Source organism: Silurus aristotelis (assembly GCF_946808225.1).
Source record: "Silurus aristotelis genome assembly, chromosome: 3".
In the NCBI taxonomy this organism is placed as follows: domain Eukaryota; kingdom Metazoa; phylum Chordata; class Actinopteri; order Siluriformes; family Siluridae; genus Silurus; species Silurus aristotelis.
In genome coordinates, this window is record NC_139576.1 from 26,268,551 (window position 1) to 26,284,537 (window position 15,987).

Consider the following 15,987-nt stretch of genomic DNA (forward strand, 5'->3'; position numbering starts at 1 on the left):
ATTCGGTTTTCCCTGGTGCTCATCCACGAACACGCACTGTGCGAATCATCCATCCAATGATGTAAACGAGGCAGAGATGCAGCATAGACCACCACGTGTCCTCGGTCTCTCCAGAAAAATCGCGCGGCCTTCACTGTCTCCGTTGTTCACTCACTGCAGATGACCATTCGCGTTGCAAATCGTTCCACAACGTTCAGTACATTCTGCAAAGTACGACTCACATAAAGCTAACGTAGTCCTGTGATTAAGATAACTGCGTCATCTTTGTCCTTCACATTAACGCGTGTACCTGAGTCCAATCACTCTTAAACTCACATTCTCTACATAGAGTTCATCCACAATTATTTTTCTAAACAGTCTTTTCTCTGTTCAGTGTTCCTATATATAGTCCACAACCCAGACTTTACACCTGCACCGCACGATTAGCGCACCTTTTTCTTTTTTTCCCGGACTCCTCGTGTCGTCCTTCTCTCTTACACTTCACTTCCTCCCTCCCCTCTCACCTCTGACCTTGACCTCAGAGGTCAGTCAGAAAACACCTTATTCTTTAAACAACATTTTTTTTATAACAGTTTTTTTCTTAGTTATATCTTTTTTTTTTTTTAATGAACAAGTTTTAACTCTTTGTGTAAAAGAAAATAAAAACCAAATAATTATAAGACCCTAATTTAGCAGGGCTCTACACTTAATACATAGTAAAGTGCTAATTTCACACCAGAATCTGCACTAAACTCTAGTTTCCACAATGCACCTGCACCTACTAACATGGACACCATAAACTACAACACTTACACACCACATTTACTGTCCCTTTATAGTCACATGATTACTGATTGCATACACCAGGACTCACACATATTAGCACCATCACCACACCTTCAATTGTAAATTATACATTACACTGAGTGTAGTGAACTACAGTGTAGTGTATTCCACTGCAGTATTAAACCTTCAATTTATGTCTGTTTCTGGCTTTGACCCTAGCATTGTTCTTGTGTTTATGGATATTTGGTAGCCAGTCACACAAACACCACTGCGGTCACAGCGCCCGCTTCCAGATCAGCGCCATCTTGCAGCTGGCAACACCCAAACGCCAGCCATCTTGCTTCTGTATAAATAGATGTTAACCACATGTTCTCGCTGCCAGATTGTGGGCTCATGAACTTTGTTTGAGACACTCCAGTTCTTCATTTTCCCCTAGTGGAAAGTTTTTGTTTTGGTTTCGGTTTTCCAAGTTTCTCAGACTTTTGCCTTCTCTATAGCACGGCCCTATCCCTGTCGGACATTTGCGAGACGGTGAGCCAGAGGTGCCTCTCTGTTGAGATGAGGGCACCATAGATCAGCCATTGGCCTTAGCGGTCTCTTTAGTGGCAACATGGAGGTTGCGAGACGGGTGTCAGAAAGCTTACTGGACGGAGGGACTTTCTGGTCATGAGCCGCCTAAGTTATGTGCCTTAACTACGGTGCGGGTCACAACCCCGCTTATTGGAATCAAAAGCACTCCTCTCGAGAATTCAACACATACACACAGAGCGCTTCGTGAACAAACAGAAGCTGGTTCCGGCTTCATTCCATGTGCGTTTTATACTTTACATTACCCCGACAGTGAAGGCCCGTGTCTAATTTTGACTGATTACACACAATATTTCAGAGCGTGGACAACCCGGGCACAAAATATGCCTTATACACACATTGGCATCTTATTAAAATGTTAGTAAATTTGGGCCAAAAATATATTCACAATATTTTTTTCAGTATATAATATGGTGATTTCTTGCAATCCTAAGTGCTCTTTGTGTTTGTTTTGTCCAGACACCAAATTTGACATCAACAGTTGCAGTATAAATGGTACCGATCCTCTAAAGCCCAAATGTCCAGTCCTGAATAGTGACAACACCCCAGCCTTTCCTGACTGGTTGACCATAATCATGCTGTGTGTTTATCTTTTATTTGCCAACATCCTGCTTCTCAACCTCCTCATTGCTATCTTCAAGTGAGTACTAGTCTTATACCTGTAGTACAAATGTAGTTTTCTACATGCTGCATGTTTCTAATTTGTGTTGTCATTACAGTAGCAAGTCTGCTGTTAAATAATTAGTCTTGTCGTTTAAATGTACTGTTTGTCTACTGGTGTCTTGCTGCATTCCATTCAACTAAAAATCTGAAAAGAAACATCTCAGTAACAGAAATTATGGTCAGATTTCCAAATTCAACAAACGTCACCAAGAAAATGTTAATATATAATATAAGACATCACTTCGACATGGTGGCAATAGAATTATAGAGTATAGAGAGAAGTATAGAAAAGAGTTTGATCTTCGATCATGTAATTCTTGTTAATGAAGAGATAATCATTTTTAGCCACCAAAAAGAAAGTACCAAGGGTGACATATCCAAGGTCTGGTCAGGCTCTAAACCCATTTACCACCACCAAAGACAACTACATATTAACATAGACTGAAGTGAAGTGACTCATGGCCTGGCCTAACTTAAGCATGTCTGGTAACAGGGAATCCAGCAGATGTCTGCCTTTTAATCCTATGTCTTCTTCCTATTGGCAACTTTCCTGTGGTCTCCTCTGAGCATTCAAAATGCATTTATGTGTAACTAATGGAGTGGAAATATACACCAACTCTTCAACACAGGAAGATAGCCAGACATCCATTTAAAAAGCTAGCGATCGATTTTTTCTTTCAAATATAGAGACAGCCCTTAGAGCAAGCTATCTGTGTACTGGAGGTGATGGAAAAAGTAATGCCTTTCCTGAAGAGTTACAAAATTAATTAAAATAGTTAACATTTAGTTAACAAATTTTACGTTCCTGTAGGTTCCTGTAGGCAATGTAATGACCCAAGATATTCCAAGAGACTTTCACTGGTCTCTGCGTAACACTACTAAGAGCCATCTCTGACAATGTACATGTAAAAAAACAGTTAATGTGCTTCTCCAAGCATGTCTAGATGTTGAACCAGCTATTGTAACAGATGTTTTTGTCAGTTTTTGTCTTCTCAATTGGATAGAACATAGAATTGGTATTGTTTAAAATGTGAACATTTAGATAATTTTTAAATGCATTTAAATTTATTTTATTAACTTTTTACTTATTAAAATTGTAGTAAGCAGTACAAGCCACAATTTTGGTTTTCACCTAACATGTTTACATAGGAAGTCACTTATATATAGGAAGTTTGTGAAATGTGTGTTTTTAAAGTCAGAGAAACCAAATTATTCAATATGTTTGTGTGTTAGGCATTAATTGTTAAAAACTGCTCTATTCCGAAGCTACACCTTTGAGGAGGTGCAAGGAAATACAGATATAATCTGGAAGTTTCAGCGTTATGAGCTGATAAAGGAGTACCACAGCCGCCCATCTCTACCTCCTCCCTTCATCCTCCTGAGCCACATTTACCTCTTCATCAAACGGGTGCTCCTACGACGCACCCCTCAGAAACATAAGATCTTCCGTGAGCAATTTTTTATCTATTAAATACTGAGCAAATGTCAGATCAGCTGGCATTTTCTTTTTCGTTGCTCATCTTAACCTCCTTACCTTTATGCTTTTAAAGTGCTAACATGTTTAAAATGGTAAATGAACTTTAGTAGTAAAGATAAATGCTCATTTGTTGGATACAGGACAGGAGCTGGATCAGAGAGATGAAGAGGAGTTGATGTCATGGGAGTCAATTATGAAGGAAAACTTTTTAGCATCTGTAAAGCAGGACAATAGCCAGAGTATGGAGCATCGCATGGAAGACACTGCAGAAAAGTAAAGCATCTTAGGACTTTGGATATTCAGCTTTGTACCAGAATAACATTTATATGACTAGAACAAAAGTTTCGTCCACTTAGTTCCATAATTACCAGTAAATATCTGCTAAATGCCACCAAAGTCTATTATAAATCATATTTCTTCAGAAAGAATTCAATAAATAAGTACTTGGAAGAATCATAAATGCATAAAACAGCAAATTATTGCAGGCATCATTAATTAATGTGTTACCAAAGGAAATCATGATTTGGCATAAGGAATACTGATTTTAATATGGTCCATAAGTAGGGTACTAAGTATAGAATAAAAGATGATGGGATGTAATCATTCCACAGTTGGTTATTTTTAAATAACAGGACATCCTGAAGAGTTTTATTCCACCTGAAATGCTGCAGTTGTCACTGCTAATAATTTGTTTAATAAACAAAATCATGCATCATTTCCATTTTTGGATGCAAAACTATTAGGTGTTTCATTTAGAGTAAAAGAAAATGCAGTGTGTCATGTCACCTGAAACCCTCACCAGCTCAAATACACACCATGTTTTAAAATTATTTTATTCAGCAATGCGATTTAGTCTAATATAAACAGCCATGTTCTTTTTCAGAGTTGGAACCATGTCGGAATTAATAGAGCAAGGACAAGAATTGGGTTTTGGGCCTATGGCAAAAAGGCTGGGCCGGTTGGAGGAGCAGGTCTGAAATCCCTTTCATTTACATTTGCATTTATGCCATTGTCAGATGCCCCATATTTGGAGCAACTTACTTTTATGACATGACAGTTAACAGATCTGCAGATCTGGACTTGATAACATATACCAGTGTTTTGCTTTGCTTAATTCACTTCTAACCAGATTTTTAACATAAGTCAAATTATTTTTCTATAGTAGTACTATATACAGTATGATACAAAAGTGAGTACACCCCTCACATTTCAGGAACCATTTTAGTGTATCTTCTCAAGGACAATACTAAATAATTGAAAGTTATATTATATTTATTATATTACTGTATATATTTTAGAGTAGTCAATGTGCAACTTGTATCGCAGTACAGATTTACTGTCCTCTGAAAATAACTCAACATACAGCCATTACTGTCAAAAGAGCTGGCAACAAAAGTAAGTATACCCTAAGTATACATGTCAAAACTGTGTCCAAAGCGTCAATATATTGTGTGAGTACTATTGTTATGTAGCACTGCATTAAACCTCCTGGGCATGGAATTCACCAAAGTCGCACACGTCCTGGGATCTTCTTTTACTCCCCCATAATGACATCTTGGAGCTACTGGATGTTAGACACATGATGCTTCTCCACCTTCTGCTTGAGGATGCCCCACAGATGTCCAATATGTTTTAGGTCTGTAGACATACCTTCACCTTAAGCTTTCTCAGCAAGGCAGTTTTTATCATGGCAGTGGGTTTGGGTTCAGCCCAGTTTCTGAAGGGAGGGCATCATGTTCTGCTTCAGAATGTCACAGTACAGCGGGTAGGTAAGGAGGGGGGAAATGAGAGGGAGCAAGAGAAAGAAACTGCCTGTCCCTTGGTACACTGCCATCTGGACTTCTCTGGAGAGGTGTGGCAGAAGATGGAGTGCCTGTTTTTGCTGGTGGTCCCATTTCACCGCACAGGACACAGTTGGCACCGCAGCGGCTGCAGCACTCCTTGTTGACCTGGTCTCAATCCCCCTCGTGGTGTAGTGTCCCTGGCATCATACCCCTTTTCCAGCATGGGGTTTCGGCACCACTGTAACAAACTCACTGGTACCACACTGGAAAAAAGACAGACAGGCAAAAGTTTCCTCGCGGACCGGCACGCCTTTCCCCGCGTCCACCCCAGTTTACTCGCCGGCCGACACGTCTTTTACCGGGTCCCGCCCATGCTTAAATCACCTTTTCGGCAGCCCTTCCACTCGCCTTTTTGCTTGGGGTCTCTCTCTCTCTTCGAGGTTGGCGTCTTTCTCCTATTTATTGGCGTCACCAGACTGAAACATAGCGCACTGATTAGTCTCATCCACTACAGCTGTTTCTTACCGCTCATTTAATGTTTTTTGAATGAGATATTACTTGCTCATTGTGGTGTGATCATTACATGTCCATAAAACTTAGGCCATATAGTGTATTCATATGTTTAAGAAACTAACTGCTTTTTCTTATAGGTTTGTCAGTCAGCCAAAGCCCTACAGTGGATCATGAACGCACTCAAGTCTCAGGGTTACCAATCTCAGCATGAAGCTCCTAATATGAGTAAGATTGTTGCCTTTCTTCTCCTTTCAAGGTTGATCATATTCTTGTTTGAAAATACAAAAAAACCTGACATTTTTGTATTCTGGATTCAATGTATAAGCTTTTTCATGCCAGATTGAGTTTGAATGGCACTTGAGTGTCAGGAAGGAAGCAGTTCAGATTTGTAAAGCTTTGCATCATTTCCCCTTTAGCTACTGTGCTTATGAGCACAGACACCAACCCTTCAGAAACAACTGAGCAGGAAGCAGAAAGTGAGAAAACGCATCATGTGTATGCACGACAGCATTGTTACCCTGGCAGCACAATTAAACGCTTCCCGGTTCCTGAGGAAAAAGTGCCCTGGGAGGTGCCTAAACATACATGAGCACATTACTAATCATCAAGTTCACTAGTAACCAGATTTTTAACATAAATCAAATGATTTTATATTAAAGAACTATATATATATATATGTATGCATTTTATTTTAAACCAGTTCAGAGTTTATACAGGCCAAAAGTTTGCATACTCCTGATTACCACAAAACTGTTGCTACAAAGTTAAAAGCATGTGTGCAATCATATAAGATGACTTGGTCTGCTGTAGCATTAGAGTATTTATTGTAGTAATTAACAAAACTTGATCTATTGTAGGTGGACTTCCATCTATATGTTCCTGCAATTTACAATGAAGATAATATGCAAGAGTAGGTCCTTACTTCACATCCTCTATTTTCAAACCTTCAAAACTGTCCCTCTTTTAAATAGTATTGCATCTTCATTAATATTTCTCACTGGTTTTTGTTCTAAACAGTGTGGACGTTTCCACCTTAGACAAATACAGGTAAGATGTTTTTCAAGAAAAAATTAACATTTCATGAATGTATATATCAATACATCAATACAACATATGTAAACATCAATTACACTTAGTTGTAGATGTTAATTTGGCTCAGTGTTAATTGAATCAAACAATTTTGTCTTGATTTTGTTGGACGCCAGGAACCCTAAAGGACGGACTGGACTAAAAGGAAAAGGGGCTCTTAAAAGTCTTGGTCCAAATGAAATTATAGAGCTAGTCATAACAAGGTAAAGGCTTTAACAACTAACTTTATCATTAGTAGAAGCTGGTGAGGATACTTCAGGTAACTGGATTTCACACATAGCTGGCTAGACATCCATGGAGAGTTGAAATTCTGAAATATTTTGTTTGCTGTAGTTGTGAAGAGTGGTTCTTGAAATTAGCATATTCTCCTTATAATCCTAAACCCTTTTTTTCTGGTCTGTCCTGTCTAAAAGGCATTTTTGCCCACAAAACCACTGCTTACTTGATTGCTTTTTTCAAATAATGACTATAACACAATAGCAGTGTCATAAAATTCATAGAGGTTGTATACATGTTGGAGTTCCAAGCTTGCATTGTAACTGCTTGGCAATAATGATGCTGTTTATTTTCTATAGAAATTATGGCTCACATCTGAAGTTTTTGGCTCTGTGGGATGAAGCAGCAGGGTGCTGGACATTACCTGGGGTGAGAAACTTAAAAATCCAATCCTGGAGGGCCACAGCACCTCACATAACAAACCAGACCGAACTCCTCAGCTAATTGTGAGGCAGTTAGTAATTTCTAGCATTTCTGTAGGAACCAAAGTATTGTTTCAAGGCGGTTTTACAGAATTTTAAGAGTTTAAGAGATAACATTTCTAAAATATATCTATACATTTGTAAAAAAATATTTTTTTTCAAAGTTAATATATATGGTATATTGCTAAACGTTATTGATGTAACTGTATTTGTATCTGAAAGCTTTGCTATGCAAATACTTAATAAATGCTGTGTGACTCCCTTCTAGGGCCCTGTCCAACATGGTGAATTCTTACCTGAGAGTCTCAAAGCAGCATTTGAAAAAGATCTATTCCAGAAAATAAAAGCCAAAATAAAGTCAGGACATCACAATGAGGTCAGTGTGACATAAAAACTCTATGCTTACTGTTTTCGATACACCACAAGCATTCAACATATAACAACAGTCTAAAAGTGGCCTTAATCTGGGGATATCTGCATATTAATAGTTGCGGATGATATTGTGATTTGTGGTGAGAGTAGGGAGCAGGTTGAGAAGAGCCTGGAGAGGTGGAGGTACGCGCTGGAGAGAAGGGAAATGAAAGTCAGTAGGAGTAAGACAGAGTACATGTGTGTGAATGAGATGTAGGGCAGTGGAGTGGTGCGGTTGCAGGGAGAAGAGGTGGAGAAGGTGGAGGAGTTCAGGTACCTGGGGTCAACAGTGCAAAGTAATGGAGAGTGTGTTAGGGAAGTAAAGAAAAGAGTGCAGGCAGGGTGGAGTGGGTGGAGAAGAGTGACAGGAGTGATTTGTGATAGTAGAGTATCTGCAAGAATGAAAGGAAAAGTTTATAGGACTGTGGTGAGACCTGCGATGTTGTATGGTTTAGAGACAGTGGCATTGAGGCAGGAGGCGGAGCTGGAGGTAGCAGAGCTGAAGATGTTAAGGTTTTCGTTGGGAGTGACGAGGATGGACAAGATTAAAAATGAGTTTATTAGAGGGACAGCGCATGTAGGACGTTTTGGTGACAAGGTGAGGGAGGCAAGATTGAGATGGTTTGGACATGTGCAGAGGAGGGACATGGGGTATATTGGTAGGAGAATGCTGAGGATGGAGCCACCAGGTAGGAGGAAAAGAGGTAGACCAAGAAGGAGGTTCATGGATGTGGTGAGAGAAGACATGCAGGTAGTTTGTGTAAAAGAGGCAGATGTAGAGGACAGGGTGGTATGGAGACGGATTATCCGCTGTGGCGACCCCTAATGGGAGCAGCCGAAAGAAAAAGAAGAAGAATAGTCTGTAAACAAGGGTTAGAAATCAAGATTTGCGTGATAAGCACTCTCTAATGTCAGGCCACTATCAGTTGAGGATGCACTGGATGAAAAATGTTTAAATTAAAATAGTAATAGTAAAAAACCCTGAATGGGAAAAGAGTAATATTTACAATGTCAATAGGACTATACACTATATTTCCAAAATTATTGGGTCACCTGACCTTTCCTGCTATATGTGGTTCTTTTCCAAAATATTACCACAAAGCTAGAGGCACTTAATTGTACAGGACGTCTTTAAATGCTCTATAATAAAATTTTGCATTCACTTGAACTTGGAAACCTAAACCTGTTCCAGCATGGCAATGCCCCTGTGCACAATGTGAGCTGGTTGAAGATCTGGTTTACATGCTTTGGAGAGGAAGATCTTCAGTAGCCTGCTATAGAGCTCTGATCTTATCCCTTTGAGATGAATTGGAACACTGACTGCACCCCAGGCCTCCTTACCTTGATCAGTACCTGCCTTTTGTAATACCCTTGCGGATTATGAACACAAATATCTTTTTATACACTTTTTTTGTTCAGGCCTTTATTCTTTAGGGTCATGTAAAACCCCAATTTTAAAAAGGTTGGTACACTGTGTAAAATGTAAATAAAAACAGAATGATTTTCAAATCGTATAAGCCCATATTCACAATAGAACATGAAAACATATCAAATGTTTACAATTTTAAGGAAAAAAATTTTAATTTTAAATTTGATGGCTGCAACATGTCTAAAAAAGTTGGGATAGTGCCATGTTTACCACGGTGTACATCTCCCTTTCTTTTAACAACAGTCCATATACATCTGGGAACTAAGGAAACCAGTAGTTTTGGAAAAGGAATGTTGTCTCATTTGTGTATGATAAAGGATTCTACCTGTTTAACAGTTCTAGGTCTATTTTTTTTATATATATTTGTTTGCTTTTGTGATGTGCCAATTGTTTTCAAATGGTGCGAAAATACACAAGGCCTTCTCTGAAAAAGACGTCAGCTGGACGAAAGCATTTGTTACTATCAAACCTGTATATATCATTTTAGCAAACTGCCCATTCCTTAGGCACCACTGCTGCATCCACAATTCAAATTTTAATTCGTCTGACCACAGAACATTTTTCCATTTTGTATCAGTCCTTTTTTCATTGAGCTTTGGTCTGAAGAAGAAAGTTGCATTTCTGGATCATGGTCAAATAATGCTTTTTTTCATGATCTTTGAGCTTTCATTACAGAATCATACCTGCTTTTAGTCAATTCCAATTGAGAACACAAAAATCACAGGCATAGATTTTCTCTGAATCTTTTGATATGTACTGTTGATATCGTCAAAATCTTCAAAATTCTATGCTGAGCAAAATGATTCTGAAATTGTTTCACAATTTATGAACACAAATTTTCATAGTTCGGTGAACCTCTGCCCATCTTTACTTCTGAGACACTCTGTCTCTTAAGATACTGCCTATTGCCAATCAATCTAATTAGTTGCAAAATATTTCTTTTTGGGAACACACATTTCCTGGGTTTTGTTGCCCCTGATTTCCAACTTAAATTTTTCCTTAAAATGGTATATTTCCTTATTTAAAAAATATGTATGTCACCCATGTTCTATTGTGCAAGAAATATGAGTTTCTGAGGTCTGCGAATCATTGCATTCAGTCCCTGTTTTGGAATTGGGGTTGTAAGGCCAGATGGATACAAGTGTGTAAAAAGGATATAATTTGAGGATGTAATGTATTTATAAATGTATATATCCTAATCAAACAAAACCTTAATGTATTTGAAATCCAAGACGTTTGTTGATTAGCAAACAATTGAACTGGCAAGACAGGTACCGTATTTTTCGGACTATAAGCCGCTACTTTTTTCCCACGATTTGAACCCGCGGCTTAAACAATGAAGCTGCTTATTTATGAATTTTTCCTGGGTTTTTCCCGGTTTCACAAACTTGAAGCCAAAAAACTGAACCCCATAACATTAGACCAATGAAATTTCCGAACGGAAACGAAAAAACACACCTCACCTGTGTTCTGAAAGGAAGGAGGAAGACAGTGAACAATGACTTTCTTTGTAGGCTACTGTTTAGATACAAGCCGTTGTAGCGCGTTGAGTCTGGGTGAAGGGAGAGCTCACTAACTCCAGTTTCAACAGAAATCATATAAGCACAGGCAGGTTTCCAAAACTCGTGCTTTTTTATTTTTGTTGGCAACAGCGTTAAGGGTTAGTCAAATAAACTTAAAAATGAGAAAATAATAAGGACATATTCCTCGGTCTCCACACATGCAGTAATAGCGGAAAAATCCGGCGGCAGGCTATTCCCAAAATACCGCTATGCTCCCAAAGGAAGCGCAACATATTTCACCTGTTACACCGTGTAACAGTCACTGTCTTTCATTAAAGCCTGTTTAAAGTTCATTAGTTTCAGTGTAGACACAGCTTATAGACAGGTGCGGCTTATTTATGTTTTAAATAAAAATCTTTGTCAAATTCAGTGGGTGCGGCTTATACAGTGAGGAAAATAAGTATTTGAACACCCTGCTATTTTGCAAGTTCTCCCACTTAGAAATTATGGAGGGGTCTGAAATTGTCATCGTAGGTGCATGTCCACTGTGAGAGACATAATCTAAAAAAAATAATCCATAAATCACAATGTATGATTTTTTAACTATTTATTTGTATGATACAGCGACAAATAAGTATTTGAACACCTGAGAAAGTCAATGTTAATATTTGTTTGTTTGCAATTACAGAGGTCAAACGTTTCCTGTAGTTTTTTACCAGGTTTGCACACACTGCAGGAGGGATTTTGGCCCACTCCTCCACACAGATCTTCTCTAGATCAGTCAGGTTTCTGGCCTGTCGCTGAGAAACACGGAGTTTGAGCTCCCTCCAAAGATTCTCTATTGGGTTTAGGTCTGGAGACTGGCTAGGCCACGCCAGAACCTTGATATGCTTCTTACAGAGCCACTCCTTGGTTATCCTGGCTGTGTGCTTCGGGTCATTGTCATGTTGGAAGACCCAGCCTCGACCCATCTTCAATGCTGTAACTGAGGGAAGGAGGTTGTTCTTCAAAATCTCACAATACATGGCCCCGGTCATCCTCTCCTTAATACAGTGCAGTCGCCCTGTCCCATGTGCAGAAAAACACCCCCAAAGCATGATGCTACCACCTCCATGCTTCACAGTAGGGATGGTGTTCTTGGGATGGTACTCATCCTTTTTCTTCCTCCAAACACGTTTAGTGGAATTATGACCCAAAAGTTCTATTTTGGTCTCATCTAACCACATGACTTTCTCCCATGACTCCTCTGGATCATCCAAATGGTCATTGGCAAACTTAAGACGTGCCTGGACATGTGCTGGTTTAAGCAGGGGAACCTTCCGTGCCATGCATGATTTCAAACCATGACGTCTTAGTGTATTACCAACAGTAACCTTGGAAACGGTGGTCCCAGCTCTTTTCAGGTCATTGACCAGCTCCTCCCGTGTAGTTCTGGGCTGATTTCTCACCTTCCTTAGGATCATTGAGACCCCACGAGGTGAGATCTTGCATGGAGCCCCAGTCCGAGGGAGATTGACAGTCATGTTTAGCTTCTTCCATTTTCTAACGATTGCTCCAACAGTGGACCTTTTTTTCACCAAGCTGCTTGGCAATTTCCCCGTAGCCCTTTCCAGCCTTGTGGAGGTGTACAATTTTGTCTCTAGTGTCTTTGAACAGCTCTTTGGTCTTGGCCATGTTAGTAGTTGGATTCTTACTGATTGTATGGGGTGGACAGGTGTCTTTATGCAGCTAACGACCTCAAACAGGTGCATCTAATTTAGGATAATAAATGTAGTGGTGGTGGATATTTTAAGGGCAGACTAACAGGTCTTTGAGGGTCAGAATTCTAGCTGATAGACAGGTGTTCAAATACTTATTTGCAGCTGTATCATACAAATAAATAGTTTAAAAATCATATATTGTGATTTCTGGATTTTTTTTTTTAGATTATGTCTCTCACAGTGGACATGCACCTACGATGACAATTTCAGACCCCTCCATGATTTCTAAGTGGGAGAACTTGCAAAATAGCAGCGTGTTCAAATACTTATTTTCCTCACTGTATATGGGTGCGCTTTATAGTCCGGAAATTAGGGTACATGAAAAACAGAAGCAAAAACGATTAAAAGTGCAAAAAAAACATGGAATGTGATGCCAGAAAAAAATCTAAGTGTCCAATAACACAATAACAAGTCATTTTATATGTATTGGAACTAGATGTGTTTATCTTACAGGTGCATGCTCAATAAATGATTGGATTTATCACCTACAGGATTTTTATTTTTATTTTTTTATCAAATGATGTATTTACTATATATCATTGATTTTAGTAATATACTGTATGTCTTATGTATGTCTTATTAAAAAATGTATATATATACAGTATATATATATATATATATATATATATATATATATATATATATATATATATATATATATATATATATATATATAATCTTTAAATGAGTACTTATTGGAAAGTAAGATCTTGTTTTTATATTGTTTTTATACTGTAGCTCTATTTTACCCTGTAGTGGAATAAGTGAGATTTTCTGTCCAATTGAGATTTAACTAAACAATTTTAGTCTATAATATGTAAAAAAATGGTTTACAACTTTTCCACTAGCATTCTGACACCACTTAACTATGTATACAGTGTTTATTCAGGCAGCAAAAGCTGATCTTGTTATTAAACCAACTGCACTATCAGCTTGTCCCATAACAAAACGAACACACATTATCTATGTTGCTAAGATGCTAAAAAATAAATTTGCTAAACAAAGCATAATTATGTAATTGATGCAGAGCTATTTGATTCAAGATGGAATATTAAAAAGGATGTGTGATGTCTATTTGAAGGTCTATAAAGGTTATGTAGATGACTGCTGGAACACTGACAATGCCTGGGTGGAAAGCACTGTAATATCAGTACACCTGGGGGATGAGTGGCATTTGATGATGCAGGGTGGTGTTGGTGGTGAGGTATGAAGCTTTCACTCTCTTTTCACTTAATTGGCTCAACTAAATTTCATGTTCATTTAAGGACACAAAATTGAGCCATCATATAAACTGTATATAGCATTTCAATACAATGAGTATAAATAAGTAAAAAAAAAAAAAAAACCCACAAGATACAAAGTGCAAGGGGATATTACAAAGTATGTAGATTAATGCACACTGTACTACTTTATCTCAAGTTTCAGATTGTACTTGTTTAAAGAAGCAATTTATTTTAAGTTAAAATAAAAAAAGTGAATTCTACCAATTTATATTTAGAAATGAACGTATGCTTGAATGTACTATCAATATCGTTATTTGCCCCAACCATAAGACTTTAATGTGAATCATCTTTAAGTCGCAAAAAGAAAAACGTCTATTTAATTTAGTGTAAACACATTTTTAATGGTAGTGTTTACACAATATAACATTGTATGTTGTATGTGTTCTCTCTTTAGTCTTTCAGCAACACAGGGAAGTTTCAGTGGTGCAAGGTGAGCAGCAAAACAGATGTGCACCCATACCAACGAGAAGCTCTTTTAAACATCGCCAACATATACAAAATGAAGCTATAAGGAACCTTCTGACTCTCAGGAAGATGGACAAATGTGTACAGGGCTTTCACACATTCGGTACACACGTGTACCAAATGCAATCTTTTTTACAGTACGTGTGAAAAAAATACTTCAAATCTAAGTTCCTTCAGTAATGTTTCGAATTGCGACCCACAAGTTTGTTTAGTCTCCGCCTCGCACTTTGAGCTTTTTTTTTTTTAATTATTTATTCAACTTAAAAACATACACATCAATGGCAAGGGTATAAAAAATAAAAAAAAAGCCCACTGTGGCTACTCACTGCTTACCGGAAATAAGATTTGTTTTGCGAATGCATGAAAACGCTGAAGAATCAATAGTGCTAGTGTTAGCCGCTAAATAGGAAGTGGGTAGCGGCTAATGCTGGCGGTATGGATTCTTTATCGTTTTATGTCCAGCTTGAATGATTTCTCTTAAAAGGATAAAATCCTGACAATTCCTCATATGAATGGATTGGGAATGGATGGGAGTGAATGAATGAAAAATAGAAATAATAGTCATTTGTTAAAGTATGTTGAAATAAGTAAAACAGTTAAATAGGTCATATCTTTAGAAAATAAATATTTAAAGTAACACACACACACACACACACACACACACACACACACACACACACACACACACAAACACACATCTTATTAATGGGGGGGGGGGGGACATTGGGGTCCAACCAATGAAAACTATTTAATTTAAATTTTCAATTAATTCAATTTTTATATAATCAGTTTAATTTGAGTCAATTTAATCATTTACTCAATTTATTATCATAAATAAGTGTATTGCATTAATTTAATTTATACTATTTTATTTTTATTAATTGTTGAAAATGTAACCTACCAGGCATTTTATTTCAAATTTAAAACTGTTCAAATGAACACAAATGTTACTAATACCAATAATACCAAAAGCAATTTTATATTTTGCACTTCTTCCCCCTGAAATTTAACTGAACCGTTACTTAAATCGTGAACCTTGAACTGTAAATTTTGTTCACCGTTAAACCACAAATACATAAATAAGTTATGCAACTTTTTGCGTAGTTACTAATAAACTAAACATTTATTCGTTCATATGCATTATTGTAACATCATCATCATAAAATAATAATACATCTATAATGTGCAAGTCCTTTACAGAGAGAAATACAATTATTTAATCTAGAGTTAAAGCATTAGAAATGTAACATTAAATCTGTTTGAATGTAGATTTGTATTGATTGTTTTTTGCAGTTTCTTGTGTATAGGATCTAGGGGGGCAGTGGGTGAAAAGGAAGTCAAGTTGATGTTTTGAGGTGCAAAGGCTAGTTAAATGAAATGGTGGTTCACGGTCAAGCAGAATAAGCCACGGTCATCTCGTCACAATACAAAAAATAAGCCAGTACACTCAATAGAGAACAACGAGCCACTTAGAATTTATGTGGTGTACGATTACAGATATTATAGCAGCAAAAGCATAGGAGCATTTCTAGCAGGATTGTTAATGAGTTGAAAAATATC

General features: G+C 37.7%; 1 protein-coding gene across 1 annotated transcript in view; it reads left to right on the forward strand.

The window, feature by feature from the left end:
- The window catches only part of trpm2 (transient receptor potential cation channel, subfamily M, member 2), a 51,351-nt gene extending 36,294 nt beyond the window's left edge, over positions 1–15,057 (forward strand). The window contains exons 23-35 of the mRNA XM_083537487.1: positions 1,813–1,993; positions 3,283–3,464; positions 3,634–3,766; positions 4,377–4,464; positions 5,928–6,015; positions 6,207–6,361; positions 6,648–6,700; positions 6,808–6,837; positions 6,996–7,082; positions 7,455–7,524; positions 7,846–7,953; positions 13,761–13,883; positions 14,357–15,057. Of these exons, the coding sequence (XP_083393613.1) occupies positions 1,813–1,993; positions 3,283–3,464; positions 3,634–3,766; positions 4,377–4,464; positions 5,928–6,015; positions 6,207–6,361; positions 6,648–6,700; positions 6,808–6,837; positions 6,996–7,082; positions 7,455–7,524; positions 7,846–7,953; positions 13,761–13,883; positions 14,357–14,473 (1,415 nt within the window). The 3' untranslated portion in view covers positions 14,474–15,057. The remainder of the gene's footprint in view (positions 1–1,812; positions 1,994–3,282; positions 3,465–3,633; positions 3,767–4,376; positions 4,465–5,927; positions 6,016–6,206; positions 6,362–6,647; positions 6,701–6,807; positions 6,838–6,995; positions 7,083–7,454; positions 7,525–7,845; positions 7,954–13,760; positions 13,884–14,356) is intronic.
- The last annotated feature ends 930 nt before the right edge of the window (positions 15,058–15,987 follow it).